The following is a 22,207-nucleotide window of genomic DNA, read 5'->3' on the forward strand; positions in this document are numbered from 1 at the left end:
GACACAAACCGCAATTATTCTTTTATCCGCCATCATCAATTTACAAACGGTTTGCACTTCCGTGAATTAAAAAAAAACACTACCCAAATGTCACTACCACATCCAAGTCCCTTATTGGTTAAAGTTCAGCCAGTTTAACTTGTGTTCAATAGTCACACGTTTGGCCTGAAAGCCGACTTAGGAAGTGACGTGTGAATGCAGAAGCCCAAAACGTGCACCTGTGTGTGTTTACATCGACTTTTCATTGGAAGTGGTCACCTGAAGGTGCACTGCCGAGGAGGGTGTGAACATCGCTTCATACCGACACAACTGAACTGTCCCAGAGTGAAGGCCGATCACTGTCCTCACTTTTGCAAAACAAAGGTTTATATTTCTGTTCTATGATTTAAAAAGGACCCTCTGATATATTTTACTGTCCAGTTTCCAGAAATATCCATTGTGTCACACTGGTCCTGTAAATGATGGATGGTCTGTGTTTCAGTCACAGGACTAATGATCCATCCACCAGTCATCATTGCTGGATTTGACTTTAGCTGTCCCTCCATCTACCGTAGTCCTCCTCAGTGTTCTTTTTTCTGAGCTTCTATAAAGCTTTTCACATGTTGCAGGGGGTTCTGCAAAATATGGCTTTGCAGAACATGTACAAGTCTTTGCTCTTTGATGGAGTTACAGTAGAGTTTAGAGTGCTTTTCTGGAATGTTCTTTCACCGCACAAACACACTCAACCTGCGCCACACCAACACTCTGGATGGACCTGTCTCCACTGAAACATTTGCTTCTTTCAAGTTGGCTGCAAATCCTGAGGTGAAGTGTGGATGCTTGCAGCATCAAAGACACTAAAGAACCAGCTCCAAATAAAAAAATCTCTTCTATTTCCTCTCCACCCACACCTGTTACTGCTGAAGACATTGAAGCTTCGAGCAGGCAGCCTCAATTTCTCTCCTCCAGAGGGAGGTACTGCCATAGCTTCCAACATCACAACCATCCCCTCCTTTTCCTGCCTCACAAAAGAATCTGGACTCCTCTCTCATCACTCCCTCACATCTCCACTTCACCCCATTTTCTCTCCTACAAGCGCTGGCACCCACACTAACACTGTCCCAACTGGCACCTTCCCAACCACTTCCAAAGAGCTGTTAACTAGACCATTGTTGAAGAAACCCACTTTAGGCGCATCGCTTGTGGAAAAGTACCGCTCAGTCTCTCTTGCTCCATTTTTAGCAAATAAACCAAACAAAATGTTGGAGCTGCAGGACAGTCCCGTCTTTGTCCTGCCTGATCTTTCCACATATTCTGCTCTGCTGCTTTTGTGGCTGGAGGTCTCAACTTCAAACAATGGCATGATGGAAATAATGAGGAATTTCTCTGGCAAAAAAAAAGGATTTCAGCCATCCACTGCAACAGCATCACACACTGTAGAGACAGAGTTTCCTGAACCTTCACCAGCATCTTCTTCCAGTCGGCTTTGGCTCTATTAGGTGTTTATGGCCTCTGGAGACACGAATGCTGACATGTGCAAAGTGTTAAAGAACATCCCCTCAGACAGAGTCTTCTGTTTGCAGCTGTTTGTTTGATTCCTCCCTCCCTTTGTGGCGTTGGGCTGTATTCGCTGATGATTTCTGTCACTGATCCTCCCACACCTGCAGTCAGTGTTGTCGTTATGATCACACTGGCACACAACATCAGGGATCCTAATGTGAAAGCAGGTAGTGCTGGCTCTTGGATTTGGCAGAAAACGTGAACACACACACACACATGTGTGCGCACAAATGCCCACTGACACAACAAAGGCGCACTCACACATATGCAGACATGCACACTAGCGCACACAGCTGTCATAAGATGAAAATTGAAATCGGGTCCCTGGGACCCAAACACCATGCAGAGTGAAAAAGTTCCTGTTTCCTGGAGAACTGCACTGTAAAATAGTTGCTGTAGATTTTACAGTAAATACTGGCTGCTGGATGCCAGTAATTATTGTAAAGCATTTTACAACTTTATAAAATGAAAGAATATCTGTGTACTGGATTTCATTTTACAGTAGTAAAGCTGTAAAATGAAATAGAGAACACTGATATTTGACTGCATTTCATTTTACAGCTTTACTAACATAAAATAAAAAAACAGTAGTTACTGGCATCCAGCTGCCAGTAGTTATTGTAAATGTTTCCACAGTAATTATACTCTGATTCCTTTGACGATAATATTACCATATTTTCATTTCCAGTTTATTTACAGTACATTAAATATGGTAAATAAAAAGTTACCGTGGTTCTCTTATGACAACTTCTTTAGCTGTTTTTAGGCCATTTTCACCTTTTTACTCCGTTCATCAGTGTCACTCTTGCAGCTGTTTTTAGCCAATTCCACATTCACATTGAATGAACTCTTAGATCAATGCAACACCAGACAATCCTTTATTTTTTAACTGGAATTAAACCAAAGACGCACAGAGAGAATATACAAAGTCAACACACAGCGGTTCCCACTGTGACTTGAACCGAGGACCTCTAGCAGAGATAGTGAGGTGATAGTGCTAACCACTGCACCACCACGTCAATACAGTTTTAAAGGACCTATAATAAAATGGTAAACTAGCCGAGACCCTAAAAACAAAAGCTTTACAATAACTGTTGAAAGTGTTGATAGATTCAATCAGACGTTCCTTTTTTCACATGACAGCATTAGTCATGCATTAAATCCATATCTATTTATATTTAAGTTAGCTGTTTCATTTACGACAATCATCCAATGTTTGTCAAAGATTAAAAAACTTGTGGACAATGATTCCAAGTTGTTTGTGATTGGCTGTATTTTCGTGGGCCTTTTTCTTACTTTACTAATTTCATTCATTTTCATTTATTTATTTGTTCCTTTCATGAAAATGATCTATGCCCAAATGTTTACATGTTGGTTTTACCTATTAAACATTTTCATGATTGGAAGGGAGCAGAATTGAAGAATACAATTCTTATAACTGATTCACAGTTACTGGGAAATTACAGTAATGATGAGGATAATTCCCAAAATCCATTGCTTTTTACAATAAGTTGCCACAATTCATAAATGTTTACCGTAAAATACATTAAAGCTTTCGTACAGTATTATACTGCTGACATTGCAGTAAAATACTGCCCGGTTTGCCGGGTCACCTGCTTCCCCCTCCAACAGTCTGAATGAGGATGGAAAAGTGTTTCTTTGAGTTTTGATCTTACGTAGAGTTCACCTTACAGCTCTTACTTTCTGTTCTAGCAACTCTTTCTCAATTCAGTTCAATTCCGTTGTATTTGTATAGCCCGATGTTACAATGTTTTCTCTATTTTAACATGTTCTTAGAGTGTTGTGTCCGTAAAGACGTCTCCTCTCACAGCTGCCTCTCTGTCTGTTTGCTGTTCAGGTAATGCAGCGTCTAACTCTGAAAGTTTGGCTCTTTCTTCCCACGATGCCAAAGACGACAGCAGAGAGATGACGCGGCCCAGCAGGCCTGCAGTGAGCGCGCACACACACACACACACACACACACACACATCCATCCGTCTGTGTGCGTCAGTCCCACAAACTCCTCTAGAGCACACGTTAAGTAACTGTCTGTCTGTGGGATAACCATGGAGCTGTTCGTTCTCACTCTGCCTGTCTCTCCTCTCATCCTGTCCTCCATCCGTCCTTCAGAGCTATAAGAGAGCTGTAGATGAGGTCAGTGGCATTCTCCTCTTTCACCCCTACTCCTCTTTTTTCTGTTGTGCAAACTTTGCTGGTTTCTCCCCAAAAGTTTCACACAAATGCCTGTAAAACGTTGACAAATGTCACCCTGGTATGAATTCTTTCTGTTGTTCTGAATCTGCAACAAAGTAGTGACACTAAAGAGCTGTTCGTGTCTAAAACTTCCAGAAAACTCTGATTTTTGTAAATTGTTCCTTAAAGACGATTAGATGACCCAAAGGGCAGCTCTGGATCATGTTTGCAAAAAATACCTTAAATACCCTAAAACTTTTCACTGTCTTCACTAACTTCCACTTCTCCCAACATTTTATCGTAAGTTACCTTTCAGGTTTAGGACATGTTTTACATGTGAGATTATTTCCTGCTAAAATTAATCAAAGAAGTTCCCTGGCATTTTTAATGTGTTTCAGTAATATGTGCACATTTAAATTAGTTTTTGTTTATTTTGCTCTCTGGTCTAGATTGCATTTCTTCATTGCTCTCAGACCATTTTCCTCTTCACAGTCAGGAAAAAATACAATTTCATCCTAAAATCATTGTTGCTTTCTCCAAAGAAATCACAGAAGAAAACATTTTGAGATTTTTGTACTTTGTAAATGTGTAGTTGCTTTAGAAAAGTATGTGAGCCTTTTGTTCGACAATATGGAAAACATTTCTCTAGTTCAGAAATTCCTGATTTTCTGGCACAGTTAATTTTGCTCTTTTAAGTTAGTCCGTTAATTACCCAAACTGTTGCAACAATAGCATTGATTTAGACTAAATCTAAAACTTGTCAAATTTATTTGTGTTAACTTTATTTTGAAATATCAAGTGTATTTCTGAAGCTCTCCTCTCTTAAAGACCCACTCACAGGAAAACTGTGTTTTTGGTGTTTTGATATGTTCTTGTTTCTGACAATACAGAACAGTTGTAAGTAAAAATTTGCATTTCTGAGTATTTATTTATTTAATTCATTGTGAATTAGGAGCAGATGACAAAATGCCGTTGGAAAAAGGTTGGAGTTTTGGTGTAGAAGCAACAATCGGCGGGCCACAGTCTGCCTGCTCCGCTCCATTCTGATCATCCTGTCAGACAGATAGATCCAAGAACGTCTTTGTTTTCCTGGTCTGAGCTGGAATCTGGATCAGAACTGTACGGCCGGATAGCTCCGATATTGCTTGCCGTTTTTGTTACACCGCTAACGTTTGGATGGATGATGGGAAGGGGGCGGGCTTATACCTCGCCAACAGTCCCGCCCACAACTCAGAGTGGAATATTTTAATGAACTCCTGCTGCTCCGCAGAAACTATGGCCTAGAAAACGGCCCAAGCTTTTTGTATTTGGCTAAAAACGGCATAATCACAATTAAAAGATCTCTGAGAAGACTATGAAAATAGATCAAAGGATGATGGGAGTGGTTCTTTACGTTTTAAAGTGTTGCACGAGCGGGCTAGATTTCTGCTGATGGTGATTAATGAAGTATTCTCTACTCTACTAAAGTTTCTCTGCTTGATGAAGTAATATTTTCCAAATACACAAAGTCTTTGCTTTTTCTGGAAGTAAATTATAGCCGACATGATTTGAGCAGAATGTTTTTCAAAACATGTTTTGTTTTTTTCATCAGCACAAGCATGACTTTTCGTTGTTGTTCCCTCATCTTTCTGGTTGAAGTGATGCCGCTGTTTTTTTTTTTTAATTCATCAGGCAGGAAGTTGATCAGATTGGCTGATAATTTCCTGCGGGAATCTTCATGTCACTTCCTGTTCAAGCACTTCCTGTTTCCTCTTGAGGCACATCTGCTTTCATTTCCACATTCACTCTCTCTCTCTCTTTCTTCCTCGCTTCATTTTACCGTCACTCTCTCTCCCATCAGGAGGAGTTGGTAAGAAAACACAGACTCTCCCCACATTACCCCCCCTGTCGCACACATGCTCCTGCATACAGCTGTCCCTGCTGTGATCTCCAACGTGGGTATTTTAATGCTGCTTCTGTTTCCTGCTGTGATGGTCCCTTCAGTCCCACACTGCTGCAGAGCGTCCTCACGTTGGTTCTGGCGTCCACAGCTCCTCTGCTGGATGATCTGTCTCAGCTCCTCAGCTCCCGGACGTCAGACCGGACCAGCTTCCTGAAGCTGAACCTGCAGTTTAATCTAGGGAGGGAAACGAGTACAACTGGAGTAGGCCGCAGCCCATCATCCGCCATCCACTACTAACTCGAACCGTTGTCCACTGACAGCAGCAAGGAGATTTAGCTACCCCTGTGGACTGGACCCCCCCCCATCAAAGCAAGGTGTCACTGATATTCACAGGTCATTCGCAGAGACAGAAGTGGAAAAAAACATCAGTCGAGCATACAGATAAAACACCAGAGAAGTCTCTGTGTCAATCTGAAGTCCTTGTACCCCACGTGAGGGTTTAAGGACCTGATGCAGGGCCTGGACCTGAGGCCTTAAGGTTCTGCCGGCTCTGGTTCTTGGAGCTGCAGAGCGGGCTGTGCTCCTCTGGACAGGGAGCTGAACTGAAGGATCATTGTCCATCTTCTTCCCTGGTGTTATCCAACGATGGTCTTCATCCTGTCCTCCTCAGAGAGGAGCAGGTCCTTCTCTCCTTTGGTTTGATTTGAACCAAGAGTCCAAACCCAGCAGCTGTGGGCAGCTCCAAATGAAGTCCTTGTGATTCCTTTTCTCTGTCTGAACTACTAAGTCTAAGAACTGGTGCAGTAAAACCACTGGAGACTCACGTTAGAACTTGAACATTCAAAACTGGCTCCCTCAAAGTGAAGAGGACCTCTGTGACTGATCAGATTGCATCTGAGGTTTCTTGCAGAGTAACCGTTAGAACCGGGAAAGCAGAAGCGAGATTCTGCAGCAGTGTGGTGACAGGACACCCCATCCGAGCGTTTCTGTCCTTTTCTCTGTGGCTGCTGATGCACCCAGGCTGCCTGAAGTCTGTTAAACCTGAAACCCTGAGGCATGCTTTGGTTCACGCTCCTCCTGCTCGATACCCCCCCCCCCAATGAAATGAAGTGATCTGGCTGACACTGAATGAAACACACAAACCTCCTGCATGGTCTGTTTGATTGTTTGTTTTTTGAAAAATAAACCAGTCAGCCACAGTTTTGTTTCTGGCTTCGATTCAATTCAGTTTTATTGATATACCCCAATATTACAACACAGTTGTCTCAGCGGACTTCAATAAATGACAATGTAGATGTGCTCATGCGTCTGACCTGCAGTCTGGTCCAACGCCATATGCAGATTTGATGGGAGGATAAATCCAAAACATTTATTTGAGAGAAGCAAACACATTAAATTCTCCCGTTTTTCCCCAAAAATGTGAAAACCGAGCAGAAATGGAAACAAATCTCGGTGTGATGGCTACATTCTCGTCCTCCAGGATCTCACAGCTCTGGCTAAAGAGCTAAGAGAGCTGCGGCAGGGGGAGGAGACCAACCGCCCGCCCGCCAAGGTGACAGACTACTCCTCGTCCAGTGAAGAGTCTCACAGCAGCGAGGATGAGGAGGGAGAGGGCGGAGCTAACGATGGGACCGTGGCCGTCAGTGACATACCGCGCATTATGTGAGAAGCTTCATTTCTGCTTCCTGTTAACCTTCAACCAAAGGTTTGGTTGTTTTGATGTTTAAGTCATTTGACTGCAATTGAGGACTGGAGTGAGTGAGGGTGACGTCCTCCATAAAAAATGGTTTTATTCAGGGCTCCAACCAAATGAATTAATTCAGTCGCAATTTTTCAACGATATTGACGCCGCCATGTTGGAGCCAGACAACATCAGTATGCAGTGATTGGTCGGTGTCGTTTTTAGTCATAGTTTCCATGGCAACCACTCTCACCAATAAGGATTGATCTTAGCCCACACCCCTACTACTTGAAAGCTTTCACAAAATCCGTCAATCAAATGTTTGCAGCATTCAATGTGAGACCAAATATTTTTATTAAGGCATCTGATTGTTCAGTTTATAACTTGAATAAACTACTGAAAATTTATTTAAAGTAAAGAGGATTATCAAAACATGTAAAAAAAAAAAATCAAAGCAAGAATGGTTATTCTGACCAATAGAATGACTGAGTAACAGCTGTTTATTTCTGTATAGAAGTTTACGGCATTTTGGCTTCTCGGAGCCAGCAGGTACTTCCTGTTTGGAACACCAAGGGGGAGGGGTCACTCAGTCCAGTTCTCTAATACAGTCAATGGTACAGAAATTGGATGTTTCTGCTTTTATGCCTTTGAGGCATGTTTTTTTAAAGAAACAAAGGAAATTATCTAAAAAAAACTGAAGCACGATTTAGAAAAACAAGAACCAACCCAGACTGGACAAACATACATAGAAATTATGGTAGATGACAATAAGATGGCAAAACAGGTGATCGGGTGACTGAAAAGATAAAAACATGGAGGGAACTATATTTTATAGGAAGAGAGACGACAAACCCAATCACTAACTTACATTAGGAACTAAAACTGGATGTGATCAAGAATACGATGTGACACCGCACGACAGCATCACCCGTACGTCAATACTCCTAATGCTTCACGATACGTTTACCACAATGGTATGTTCCATTTTCATCCTTTGAGATGGTTTGTTCAAACCTCCAACAGCAAAACACCTGCCCTTCCTTTAAGATGCAGCCACTCCTCTCTACCACCCTCCACAGTCCCGAGCAACCCCAAAACCCAGCGGTACCTGTACAGGTCAACCACACGGGTGGGTGTGACCAAGGCAAAAAAAACAGCAGCCCAAAAAATGGGTTTAGGAAGTTCTTTTAAAAATGGATTTTTTCTGATTATTGACAAATATTTAGATAGTTGAGCATGCACACGGATAGAAAAAAGAATCATTAAAATCCTCTTTAAAATATAAAAATCAGCCATTAAGGAAAACTATGACTGGTGTGTCGCTGTCAGAGCAAAGTCCAGAGCTGACCTACTTCAGAGAGTTTCTCAGGTAAGGAACAAAGACGAAAATTGTTTTTTTTTTCTGTCTTTCAGGCCTCCTGCGAGTCAGAGCACAAATGAATCCTTCGGTGTCACGGAAGGTCAGAACGACAGCCATGGAGACTCGTATGGAGACAGATCCCAGGATGGCACCCAGATGATGCGAGAGGTGACGGACAGCTTTATTTCCTGATCCTCATCTGCAGTTTTCATCTGGGCTATGTGAAGGAAGAACAAACCTGTGTGGTTTAATGATGATGATGCCTTTTTTAGCCAAAATCAAAAGACCTGTGTCGTTTTCTAGGACATAGTTTCTGCAGAGCGGCAGGAGTTCATCAGAAATGTTTTAATCTTTAACCTGGCAGACATAACTTCAACTTCGCTATCTCTACATTAGATCTATTTACAGTTTTTTTCTAAATTATCTAACTAAGGATTATTGCATATTTGTGTGAACTCGTGGAAAAGAGAGAAAAGAAAAGAAAAACGCCCCGACCAGCAGAATTCTGTCAATCAAAGCATCACTGCACAGAGGCCCGCCCCTTTCTCTCCTTTTTCAGAGGCATAGAGGGCGGAGGCGGAGCTCTACCGCCAGCAATGGTTTCCCTGGCAACGCTAATCTATTCCTCTGCAACACCAGTCTTCCAGATTTGGTGCAGCAAAGCGCCTCTCCTCTGGTGTCTCCTGGCGAGGCTTCAGGGTCCCAAGTAGGTGCAGCAGATTCTGGCCCTAGAAAAGGTTCCTCCGCCTGACCCTGAAAGACCGTTACCCTGCTCGACCTGCTCGCCCTGTTCACCTGCTGATCAATCAGCAGTCTCAAAGCTTTGAACCCTGCACCCGTCCCTGAACCCATGACCCAGCTGGAAAACTCAAACCAACCCTTGCGTGTCTTTGCCCACTAACACAGCGGCCGTGTGTCGGTGCGTGACGTGTGTGTTTGTGATTTGCAGTTTGGGATGAGGAGCGGCGGAGGCTCTAAAGCTTCCTTCTCGGCGTTTGTTGATCCGAGGGTGTACGGCACTTCTCCAACCGAGGACGATGAGAAAAGCTCTGCTGCAGGTACACTTCCTGAAACACTGCCCCCCCTACCCCCCCACCTTAAGGCCCACAATGCTGGTCATTCTCAGTCTTCTCAGCCTCTGTGTGTATCGTCTAAATGTGAACATGATCTGGATAAACTGTCCTGCACTTCCTCAACAAGAGGTGTTTGAAAAGTCAGTTTAAGTCAGTGATTCCCAAACCTTTTCTCTTGTTCCCCCCTTTGGAGGATATGGAGACCTGTTGTCTGGGAAATATTTGAGAAAGAAACACAAACTGTACAAACTGAGTGATCCTTTATACGAAGTATAAATAATAATAATAAAGGATCTGTCACTTTGTATGTTGTCAAACTGTGGGGTACGCCTCCCTGGGGGTGTGGGGTGGGGTACGCTCTCTGACCCTGGTCGGAAGACGCAGGGGAGATCTTCTCCAGGGCCGAAGGCTGATCTTCACTTCCCCCTTTGGACCCTCAGAGCCGTGTTTTGCCCGGTGCATGGAGGTTTGGGCTATAACACGTGTCTACTCTTTGTCTGCTGTCCTGCATTTAGCATCTATTACATATTTAAGAATAAAAAATGAAAACTGCGTCCTTTCCATGCGGCTCAGTTCAGGTTCTGCCAGCCAGCCCGTTCAGCGCTGCCTGATTTTAGTTATCTATCCACGAAACAGTGAAGGTCTCCTCCACCCAAAGCCCAGCATCAGAGCCTGTGTCAAGGCCACTAAATGAGCTGGGAATGTGGGAGGAGCCAGCAGCGACCTCGCTGGTGCTCTGCCATGAGAGAGAAAATAATACAAATTTAGTCATGTGTAACGTTAATTTAAGAAAAGTATTGCATCAAGAATTAGAACAGTAAACGCATACATACATCTGCAGTGACTGTCTAAATAAAATAGGAGGAAAAATGATTTTAAATATTTAAAACTAATGCAACTTCTATTTAATACATTTTATTATAGTATTTTCACTCTTTTTTATTTAAAAATGGGAAAAAAGGGAAATTAAATAACATTTTCTGGATCTATTTATATTTAATAAACTTAAGATTTTATTTTAGCTATTACAAAATGAGGATTTGTGTAGCTCTGCCCTTAACAAATGGGTTTTAAAGGTCATGTGTGTTTCCCTGCAGCCCTGTTTGCTGACGAGCTGCTGAAGCAGGAGCAGGAGCAGGCCCGGCTCAACGAGGCCCGCAAGATTTCTGTGGTGAACGTCAACCCCACCAACATCCGGCCGCACAGCGACACGCCGGAGATCCGAAAGTACAAGAAACGCTTCAACTCGGAGATCCTCTGCGCCGCTCTCTGGGGTGAGACGACGCCCGCCGCACCGCGGGTCTGCGCTCACGGCGCCGTTTAAACCTCTGTCTGCTGTTGGTAGGAGTAAACCTGCTGGTGGGAACGGAGAACGGCCTGATGCTGCTGGATCGAAGCGGTCAGGGCAAAGTTTACAACCTGATCAATCGAAGGCGCTTCCAGCAGATGGACGTCCTGGAAGGACTCAACGTCCTGGTCACCATCTCAGGTGAGTGAACCAACTAGGAGGCGCCACATCAACACAAAAGCAGCAAATGTCTTATTTGAGGCAACATCTGCATCACCGCTTGTGTCTGCACATCAATCATTAGTCAATGATTGAAACACAGAACTCGTCCAAAAGTTGTGCATCCTGCTATGATGTCATCACGTGACAGGCGGAATCAATCTTTTCTGACATTATGAACATTTTCAACTAGCGTGAATTTTAGGGAACCAAAATAGGTAAATCCGTCCGTCGTAATCTGGACCTCGTGTTTCGTTTGGAGAACATAATCAAAGACTAAAGTCTTACTTTTCAGGCCCTAAAACTGCAGCACAACTGTTGAATGGGATGCAAAGTGTGGTAGAAAGAGGAATTTGAGAAATAATTCATGTTTGCTGCAAACCAGGGAAGAAGAACAAGCTGCGAGTTTATTACCTGTCGTGGTTGAGGAACAGGATATTACACAACGACCCTGAAGTGGAGAAAAAACAGGGTTGGATCACGGTTGGGGAACTGGAAGGCTCCGTGCACTACAAAGTTGGTATGAAAAGCATTTTCTCTGTGAGTTTTTGGTGAACATGTCTGAAAGCCAGGCTGGCTCAAACACTGAAACCCTGACTTTGTGTTTTCCTGCAGTGAAATATGAGAGGATCAAATTCTTGGTTATTGCTCTGAAGAACTCTGTTGAAATATACGCCTGGGCCCCCAAACCTTATCACAAGTTCATGGCCTTCAAGGTAACTGGAGCTCGGCAGAGGATGGACTCAGGTTACAGTCCTGAAGGATGAAGAAGTCATAAAAGCCAACAAGGCTTTTAGTGTGACTGCATTTGAAAACCCTTTCTAACAAGCCCCACTAATCCATCTTAAATTCCTATTCTGACCTAGAGAAGCTTGTGTAAATGTTTACATTTATCCAGAATAAAGCCATTTTGTGGATGGAATTTCGGGATTGTATTCAGAATAAAAGAGAGCACGGAGGAGGCACAGAAGTGCTTCCCGTGTTTTCAAAGACGTTCATGACTCTTTTCATCAGCTGGTGGATCTTCTGAAAATTGAGATTTAGGTGAATCCCTTAACATTGCAATAAAATGACAGAATAAGTGCGACTGGTCAGTTTTTGGCCAGAATCAGAGGAAACTCCAACAATGTGATCAACCACTGAGAGTGAATCATTCTGAACGTTTTCAGAAACAAATGTGAATGTTAGGAATTTATTTCTATGTTGGGTAATGCAGAAAATTCAGGCCTAAATGTGGACAGAGATGCAAATGTTTGGCCATGTTTGAATATTTCAGTACTTTCTTATAAACAAGCATTAAAAACAATTATGGGAGGAGCCGAAAGAGAATCAACTCAAAATCACCTGTATCTCTCTCAGTCTTTCACAGAGCTGCAACATCGCCCCCTGCTGGTTGACCTGACTGTGGAGGAAGGTCAAAGGTTGAAGGTCATTTATGGCTCCACCGTTGGCTTCCATGTCATTGATGTGGACTCTGGAAACCCCTACGACATCTACGTCCCCTCCCATGTAAGAAAGTGAGATCAGGAGATCTTTATGTTTAAATAAAGTCTTTTGAAGGAGGAAGTGTTTGGTTGAGTCTACCAGGAGGAGCGGCATTAAAATCCGCCGGTAAGGTAGAGTTGTTGGTTTCTGTGCAGCTCTCAGTCCTGTTGGTTCTGGTTTACTGAGGTCCATTTGCTGCTCCTGGTCGATCACATTAAAGCTGTAGGGCTTCTGAAATCCTGCTGAACCAGATGGGATGGAACTTGTGACACATTTTGGTTGTTGTGGTTATGGTTGCAACACATCCTGACTTTGTAAAACTGCTCTCAGCAAAGTTTCTGCTGACCTACTAACCCAGCCTGTAGCGGTAGGGGGGCGGGGGGCTGTTTGCCGGTCGCATTGGGTTAGAACCACAGCAGTTCTGAGCGCTGTCCATCCAGCAAAAGCTTGTAGATCGTAATTTCAACTAAAGGTCTTGGCAAAGTGTTGCATTTTGAATTTTGGGCTGACCCTCTGTCTGGTTATTTACGTAAATTTACTAAAGCGCAGCAGAATAGTAGACTTCGCCTTTAATCCTGCGTGCCGCCCGCCATACAGCCATGGCGGGAAGTGTCCGGTGCGACCACATTGGCTAGAGGGACACTGATGAAAGGTAAACTCACCGCCTGTGAGTCTGGACATTGAACAAGCTAACAGTAGCTAATACAGTCATGTAGCGCCCCCCGTTGATAAAAAAAGTCTCATTCATCCAGGTTACGTTTTGACATTAAAGTCTTCTTTTTGTAAAATGTTTCCCCACTCATCTGAATAACTTCATCAGTCTCTCATACAGTATGTGTAAAGGTGAACGAACGAATCAAAAATGAACTTATTCAGTAACTAGTGAGTGAGGCAGAGAGGACAAGGATCTGCACAAAAGAAGGGGTTAATTCTGATGAATGAGTGCTGGAGCAGGTGAGTCAGTGTCCTCCTTTAACCCCAGTCCGGTAACAGCCTGATGAATGAGAGAAGGAAACAGTAACCATGACAACCGCCTCACATGGCTTTTGGCAGTCGGGAATCACACTGTGCTGGTGTCTGCTTCCATGGGTACCGTGTGGCGGAGGAAACGGTTATTTAATCTTGCAACCTCAGGAATGAATAGGTGTTTGTAACGCATCTGTAACTCCTGCCCCCCCACAACTGTCCATGTGTCCTTCTGCCAGATTCAAGGTCAGGTGACCCCACACGCCATCGTGGTTTTACCCAAGACAGACGGCATGGAGATGCTGCTGTGCTACGAGGATGAAGGCGTCTACGTCAACACCTACGGACGCATCACTAAAGACGTGGTGCTGCAGTGGGGGGAGATGCCCACCTCTGTGGGTACGTACGTCAACCAATCAGAATGCCCTTCACTAAACCCTTCTTCTCACCTGTTGGAGGTGTTTGTTAACAAAATGCAGCAGGTTTAGGGTGATGAGAACGCGTCAGATCTGTTCCATCTGTTTTGATGATAAATACATTGAAGCACAGACTTTTCCTTTTAGGAGGTTTAGATTCATGCTGGATTTCATCCAAACAAACTTTAGTAATCCAAGACAAAAGGTTATGGCTAAAGTACAAAAATTAAACATGACCTATAGGCTCAGAGAAGGCCCTCAAATGTTTAAAAAACAAAACAAATGAACGCAATCTTTAAATCTCACCAAATAAATTCATTTGAAGATTTTATACACTTGATAGAAGACACAACAAGTAGCTTTTCATCAGCACGTTTATTTATTTGCCAGATTTATTTGTTAATTATAACTGAGCAATGTCTCATATGTGATTACAAAACCTGAAAACTAGTTGTGTTATCTGAAAGAAAAACATATTTTGTTTTTGATCAATGAAAAGAAAGATCATCAAACGCTTGTCATTTCAAAAATGAGCAAATTTTCACACAAACATAGCAGGCATCCCGGCCATGTGTCAATCAAGACACCACAGCTCAGCTTTAGCTCAGCGAACTGGAAACATTTTGAATAGAAATCTCTCCCCATGGCATGGATCTATTCAATCAAGGACAGGAGCCGAAGTGAAAGTGTGGACTGTCACATTACAGTGGAGTCTCACTGGATTCTCTAAGGAGGCCCTCTAGTGGCTGCATAGTGAAGTGTGTTGACTTCACTTTCTGTTTCACACCTGAAGAAGGAAGGGAAAGAGCAGCCCCTCATTTTGACCCCAATGTGGGGCTTTTGCTGGAGAAAAAGGAGTCAAACTCCAACATCTAACCTATCAGAAACGTCTGCCATTGTGTGAAGAGCAGAAGCTTCCGTTCCATCCCCTCTGTGCTTATCCCTGCAGCCTACATCCACTCCAACCAGATCATGGGCTGGGGAGAAAAAGCCATCGAGATCCGCTCTGTGGAGACTGGACACCTTGACGGAGTTTTCATGCACAAGCGAGCTCAGCGACTGAAGTTCCTGACGGAAAGAAACGACAAGGTGAGGCCGTCCAGTCCTTCGTCTCAACACTCATCAGCTTGTCTGGGTTTGGAACCTTTACAGCACAAAAACTGTCCTCACTTTGACAAATGAAATCTACTGGAGTAGAAAGACAACAGGGTGTAATTTCCATCACTGCAGGACTATTTTAGGTCTCAAGACCAGATAAGTCTCTCCAGGTTTTTGAGCTAATCTTGTAGTTCAGGAGGTGGGATAGCGTTGTCATGCTAAAAACAGTTTTCTCTGAAAAACTCAGTGGGGGGAGTCATTGCTGGCCTGACAGTGAGTTCAAAATGAAGCAAAGAACGATCCTATTATTACCTCAGCAGTAGAACCTGGAATTCCTCCCAGGTCCTCCTCTCTCAGCCCCCTGCAGTGCAGATTCGCCTCTCGGTGTGGCGCCAGATGTCCATCAGAGCATGTCAGAGCGCCGCTATGGCAGCTGTTTTCATGGATGCTTTTAGCATCAGAGTAGCTGACATCTTCTCCAGTACTGTGACAAACAAATGCAGACTTAACCTTGATTCAAGTATGTATTGCATGATGATGAGAGATGGATGGAGACTGGATAGTTTTTTTTTTTTAAAACTGAAAAAAAAGTTTCAAATCCTCCTGATTCTAAACGACACAGGTGAATAAAAGGATTAAAAAACACTTTTATTTTCCTTGTCGGTGTGAAACTCAAATTCTGACTGAAATAAGTAAGTGATAACGGCCAACCAGGTGTCCATTATCACCTTCAATGGACATCCTGCAGCCAATCAAAATCTACTTTTTACCCAGACCATGATGTAAGAACCAAAAAACTCCTTTGCATGAAACCATCACTCCCTTAATTTAATGACCAAAGTCAGATAAAGAGATAAAGACATAATATTACAGAGGTGTGACGAATGCGGCTGAATAGCTAAGTTGGCTGTGTGCAGAACTGGCAAATGCTAAATCAGGGTTCGTTTCCCCAAAGACGCACTGAGCTTCATCCAGCTCCTCCCCCTTGTGGGTGCTGCCCATTTCATGACAAGAACCTAGAGCCGGCCTCAGCAGCCTGTCCGTATTTCACCCACGAGAGCAAACAACATCCAGACTGTTGCAAAGATGGGTGCGTATAGTGCATATAAAAGGAAATTGTTTTGCCGATGACCACTAGCCCAGTGGAGAAAGGAGATGTGTGTGTTTGTCTGGGAGGGGCGCTGGTCCAGACTCTTCTGCAACAAAAAAAGCTTTACAGCCGTACAGTTCTGATCCAGATTCCAGCTCAGACGAGGAAAACAAAGACGTTCATGGATCCGTTGGTCTGACAGTTGATGAATCATAATGGAGCGGAGCAGGGAGACTTTGGAATCCTGATTGTAGTTTCTACGTCACAACTACAAGCTTTTTAAGACGGCATTGTTTCATCTGCTTCTGATTTTAATAAAGAAATAATTAAAATACATTTTTACCTTAATTTTCTTTACATATGTTCTCCATCATGGGAAAAATGCTACAAGAACATGTGAAAACCACCAAAAACACAATTTTCATTAGAGTGGGTCTTGGGAGAAGGGGGGTCTCTGAATTGGGGCTTGAATTAAAAAATATTTAAGAAAACCAGGCTGATTTCCAAAAGCACATAATGAAGCAGTGCTCCCTGAGGGAGGGGCTGGGTCAGTTCGGGATGGTTTCTAGCAGTGGGTGTGGTCCTGATGTTGGTCTCTCTCCCTCATCCTGTAGGTTTTCTTCGCCTCTGTGCGATCCGGAGGCAGCAGTCAGGTCTTCTTCATGACCCTCAACAGAAGCTCCATGATGAACTGGTAACCTGTTCCTCCCTTTGACCCTGCAAGCCTCACCCTCCTCGCCGAGGCAAACAGGAGGAAGGCGTGTGTGTGTGTGTGTGTGTAAATGTGTGCGTTCCGAAGGACTAACAAAGCTGCTGAGTGGACTGAAGCTGCAGAGGCGAGGAACTCAGAAACCCTCCAAGTGTATTGGACATTGACAGTCCCTGGAAGAACGACAGTGACTCCACATCCTGTCATGGACATCTGCATGGGCTGATCCCGCCGCGCTCTGGGATCCAGCAGGGGGAGCTGTGGAGACGCTCTTGCGTAGCACATCAGTGACTCTCAGACACGGATTGCAGTGGATGGTGGGTGTCCAGACTGCAGCGGGTCCTGCTCTCATGATGGGAGCTCATCAAAGTAGCAGCAACAAAAGGTGCACACGTTTTTCTGCAGTTTCATCAGACCTGGGTTCATTTCACGAGGCTTTACACGTTCGGCTGCGTCACACGACAGTTGACAATCAGGAGAGGAATGCTGGGAAGTCCGTGAAAGTGTCAGCAGATGACTCTGTTTCACTAAGACCCCTGCAGCGCGACTGCTGTGACAAACATGGACCAGGAGGTTCAGTCCACCTGCTGAACACACGAACCATCATGTTAGGTTGCTCCTGCTTTCCTTTTAAAGGCTTTTTATACACCGTTCTAAGCCAGAGTTACATTGATGGTTCTGCACTGAGTATCATATTCAGTATGTGAGGCTGATCATCAACAGCTGAGTGTTCATGCATCCACTTTCTGTCTGATGCTTGGTGCAAACCATCCACTCATTCATTCCCTATAGAGCAGAGAGTTTACCGTCTGAAACCAGACTGGCCCACTTTTACTTATTTACAAACTGCATACCCACTTGCATGTGATGAAGGTAAAGAAACACACCAGACGTGTACATGTTATCACAGGCGTGCTGACTCCAGTCAGTCTGAACTGAACTAGAAGACAATTGTTCTTGTAGTCCGGCTTCTCTCCGTCCAGCGCCAACCATCTAGACCAGGGGTCCCCACATCCAGGCCTCGAGGGCCGGTGTCCTACATGTTTTCCAACCATTCTGCCATTCAAGCTCCTTATTGGCTAAACACACCTGATCCAGGTAATCAACAGCTGATAAAACAGGATGTCTGGAAAACCAGCAGGAATGAGGCCTGGATTTGGGGACCCCTGATCTAGACCCTGAGAGCGGCAGCTGCTGTTTCACCCCCAAACCGTAGGGGGCAGTGTGCCCTCTTTCCATTTGTTCACCATTCACTAGCAAATGAAAGAAGAAGGGTTTGTGGAAAAGGTGGAAGAAAAAAGAATTGAATGGAAGGTGTATTTGATTTTTTTTCCACTATGGTCTGTCTTGTAGAGGAACATGTCTGCAGTTTGGTTTGCATTGTGGTTTGAATCTGCACCGCTGAGAGCAATTGACAGGACACCATGTTTGTTTTTGTGTTTTGGAAGGTTTGTCTGTTTTCGTCTCAGCTGCTCACAGGCCTTCATGGAGTCACGTTTACCTGGAGGGGTTTTCCTCCTGGAGTCATTGCTCTCTGCAGTTCCCAGTCTCAGCCTCAGTGCGGAAGCACAAGAAACTCTTCCACCACAGCTGCCGTCACTTATCTAGGCCATCTTGAAAATTCAGTCAGAATAATTTGAGTATATTGAATCCATCTTGATGTAAATTGTTAATAATTTTTTTTCTTCGTTTGGTGTTTTTCTTGCATTTTTCTTTGGAGCGGCTGGAGATGACCCTGGTCTTTATATGAACCTAGACTAATCCAGTTTACCTTAACAGGAACAACTTCCATTAATCCTCTTGCTCTGCTCTCGTGGCCACGCCTCTTTGTGACAAACTGCATCTCCTTGTGTGGACACCAGGGGGCGGAATACATTTATAAATTTCAAGCCAGAGTAATGTATAGATTTCAGCTGAGCTGCTCTGGTCCCCCTAAAACACAAACACAATCCTGGTCATTATATCAAAGTGAGCTTTTGATGGATATAGCAAACATTTGCACTTATTTATAGAAGCAAAAATGCTGCAGCAGAAACTGGAGCGACAGCATGTCGGTCACAGTTTCTCAGCAGGAAATTATAAAGCAAAAATTGGCGGTGCATGTTTAGTCAGGAAAGGCTTTGAGTGAGACTAAAAACATATATATTATTTTTTTTAAGTGGTCATATACTGGTTTAGGGGTTTAATTGTATTAATTTCCCAACTTTCTTTTCATATTATTTTAAATATTTACATTTAGGTTTCTGAGCGATGGATCATGCTGCAAATGACAAGTCAACAAAATCAAACTGTGAGTTTGAGGCCTGAGAGACCTGCCTAAATCTGAAGATGCACAAACTTTATGAAAAGTAAGAGAAAACGTTGGTTTCTTAGCGTCCGATAACTGATGGTCTTGTTACAGGACAGTTGCTAGTCTGCTTTTATCTGGAATCTGCTTTTTGCTCAGAAATGCACAAAGCAAGAAACTAAAATCTCAGCGTCTCCAATAAAATAAAACAAAAAAAACATGAGTGTTTGGTATCACAGCACTGCTCTACAAAACCATTAGAACAAACATTTGCTGGAGCCTAAACGGCCGTCAGCACCGGGAGACACTCAGTGGTTTATCATTTACATGAGGAGCATCAGCGTTAGCTATATGGAGCAATGGATGTGACTCCTGCTGCATTTCATTCCAACTTTGCACACTTGTTTACACACTAAAATAGACAAATGGAGTGACCGGCACACATACCTGAGGGTGTATCTGTGTGCACGCGCCCACATGCACTATCCTGTGCTTCATCAAATAGCATTGAACCCATAAATCAATGAGATCTTTCTTTTTAATTTGAGACAGGTTTTCTGCTTGGAAAGTGAAACCTTTTTTCTGTCATTTGTTGCTGTTTATTCAATTGTACTATTTGCATGAGGGAATACTTGCTTTATCTGTCTTTAAATGCAAGTTTGAGGCAATACACTGGAGGGTTTGACTGTAAAAAGCTCCATGTTGAAACGTTTTGCGCACAACACTGAACATCTCTTAGCATCTGGGCTGTTATCCGCTCGGTAAGAGTCAGGATTGTACACTGCATAGTTACACATCTAACTTTTATATTCATTAGGTATGCAAAGAATGAGCAGGAGTGTCCCTTTTTTCAGAGTCCGGTTGACTCTAGATGGTGGTCATTGTGGTGATAAATGCAGCGTCGACGCTCCACGGCCAGCGGAGGCCTTTTACATGTGCAGGTTGTCCAGAAACATCCTGTGAATAAAGGTCAGGAGGCAGGATTTGCTTGAGAAACCATAGATTAGAAAGATATATACGCTAATAATTTTCATTATAACGATATCTTAGTGATCATTTTAGAGAAGGACAAAAGTAATGTTCACTTATCAAAGCTTAGTTGTCTTTCTACAGAATAGATAACATAGATATACTGTAAGAATTTCTTAAAAAAAATAAATACAATGTTTTTATTGTGGTATTCTTTGTATTTCAATTTTGTACGTATCAGGACTGTGAACATCCGTAAGACTGTCCGCCTGTGTGTGACTGTGAGTTTGAATGCTTGGGTGAGCAGGTGTGTGACATGCATGTGAGTGAATGCTTTCACTTTGGATCACTGAAACCTGTAAAGAGACGACCTCAGCCTGATGACACACGTCTGTGATGTTGGGAGTTCTTCAATAAATGTCCTCTCCTTGTACAGCAACAGCTGCTCTGCTGTCGTTCTTCCCCGCATGCAGGTCCACGCCCCCCTCTGAAGGAGAGAAGTGCCGTTTCCACAAGCCTCTCTGAGGAGGAGGAGGAGGAGGCTCAAGCTAAAGCTGGAAACATTTAAAACTCTTCTTTTCACCAGCAGGAGACGAAAATGTCCCAGTTCATCTTTACTGAGGCAGAAGTGAAGCTGTTATTTGGAAATAGAGATTTATGCAAGTGGGGAGGAACTTCAATTCAATAGAAACAAGCTTTGATTAACTATTAAGAATAAATAAAATATCTTCCTGATCAAAAAAGGATGAGCAGAAAATAAGTATAGACAGTTTAGTTCAATTTATGTATTGCTTTAGGAAAAAACAGCTTTACAGAAGACAAATTTTAGGAAATGTAATAAAGTAAAAATTTTATGCGAATTTATAGAAAACTTTTTTTAAAGGCATCTATTTTTGTGTTTTAATAGATTAAGAGAAAAATCCTAAACTGTTTATTCATTGTGTTATGGAATGATTCAAAACAAATAAATACTTACTAAAACATAACATGATCATATCACTTCCAATAGAGAAGAGATTATTTTTAACCTTTGTCAGAACAAATTACTGAAATGTTTTGTTACATTTTCAAAAGTTATGTTTTAAACAAAAGCTGTTTAGATTGAGACATGGTAGGTTTATTTTACTATACCATAAAAATGACTAAGTGCATCAGCGGACAACACACACGTGATGTCATTAAAACGGATCCGTCCATCATTCCAGTCCAATGTGTGGACAGACTTTGAATAAATTCATGTGACCATCCAGTGTCTAGAATGTTCTAAGAATGTTCCCTTTGGATTCTTTGGATGTGGAAAAACAACAGTGGTGAACTTTAGGAAACTAACATGTGAATGGATTTGACATTCATTCTAGTTTACTTGTTTGTTTGGACACAGATCTCATTTCCACTTGATGATCTGGAAGAAATCCAAGAATCTGGAAAACTGTTCAGTAGCAGGAATTTCTCTCTGAGTCTCACTGGTTGAGGTTTAGATAAAGATGATCTGGATCCATTTGAGGTCAGAGAATTGGATCATTCAAAGTTAACCAAACTCAACTACGAACCGTACCAGTGACCACAAATTACGATATGAATTTAATCTTTTTTGAATGAATTGTGGCACCCATACTATCATGTAAGCCTGATATAACCATGTAGGACAGTAAGGATACGAGATAACAGAAAACACTCATGACAGCAAGAGTGGAAAACACGACTAATGACAGATCCTTGTAGCATTAGGGTCAATCATATTTTTTTAAATACAGTAAAGAATTGTCGTAACATCAAGCCCACTTCTAATCATGTAAGTCTTGTAGGATGAACCTGGGGGCAGAGAGCAGTGTTTCTCTACCAGTGTGTCCCAGTACACTAGTGTGCAGTGACAGACAGTCAGGTGGACCAAGGGAATTTATTCAATTTCCCCCAATTATTAGTTTAAAGAGCATTTACCGTGGCCAGGAAAT

General features: G+C 43.0%; 1 protein-coding gene across 17 annotated transcripts in view; it reads left to right on the top strand.

Moving 5' to 3' along the window:
* LOC101166259 (TRAF2 and NCK-interacting protein kinase) overlaps positions 1 to 20,685 on the top strand; it is a 72,657-nt gene extending 51,972 nt beyond the window's left edge. For 8 of the 17 annotated variants that reach the window (XM_023949994.1, XM_023949998.1, XM_023950002.1 and 5 more), the window contains 15 exons: positions 3,398 to 3,489; positions 3,670 to 3,693; positions 5,573 to 5,581; positions 7,095 to 7,276; positions 8,709 to 8,823; positions 9,215 to 9,361; positions 9,605 to 9,713; positions 10,826 to 11,002; positions 11,074 to 11,217; positions 11,621 to 11,755; positions 11,851 to 11,951; positions 12,595 to 12,744; positions 13,926 to 14,085; positions 15,052 to 15,191; positions 16,905 to 20,685. In XM_023949994.1, the coding sequence (XP_023805762.1) occupies positions 3,398 to 3,489; positions 3,670 to 3,693; positions 5,573 to 5,581; positions 7,095 to 7,276; positions 8,709 to 8,823; positions 9,215 to 9,361; positions 9,605 to 9,713; positions 10,826 to 11,002; positions 11,074 to 11,217; positions 11,621 to 11,755; positions 11,851 to 11,951; positions 12,595 to 12,744; positions 13,926 to 14,085; positions 15,052 to 15,191; positions 16,905 to 16,988 (1,769 nt within the window). In that variant the 3' untranslated portion in view covers positions 16,989 to 20,685. The remainder of the gene's footprint in view (positions 1 to 3,397; positions 3,490 to 3,669; positions 3,694 to 5,572; positions 5,582 to 7,094; positions 7,277 to 8,708; positions 8,824 to 9,214; positions 9,362 to 9,604; positions 9,714 to 10,825; positions 11,003 to 11,073; positions 11,218 to 11,620; positions 11,756 to 11,850; positions 11,952 to 12,594; positions 12,745 to 13,925; positions 14,086 to 15,051; positions 15,192 to 16,904) is intronic. The other 9 variants (XM_023949995.1, XM_023950008.1, XM_023950010.1 and 6 more) reach the window with 5 other exon arrangements.
* The last annotated feature ends 1,522 nt before the right edge of the window (positions 20,686 to 22,207 follow it).

This window comes from Oryzias latipes, chromosome 20 (assembly GCF_002234675.1).
Source record: "Oryzias latipes chromosome 20, ASM223467v1".
NCBI classification, from domain to species: domain Eukaryota; kingdom Metazoa; phylum Chordata; class Actinopteri; order Beloniformes; family Adrianichthyidae; genus Oryzias; species Oryzias latipes.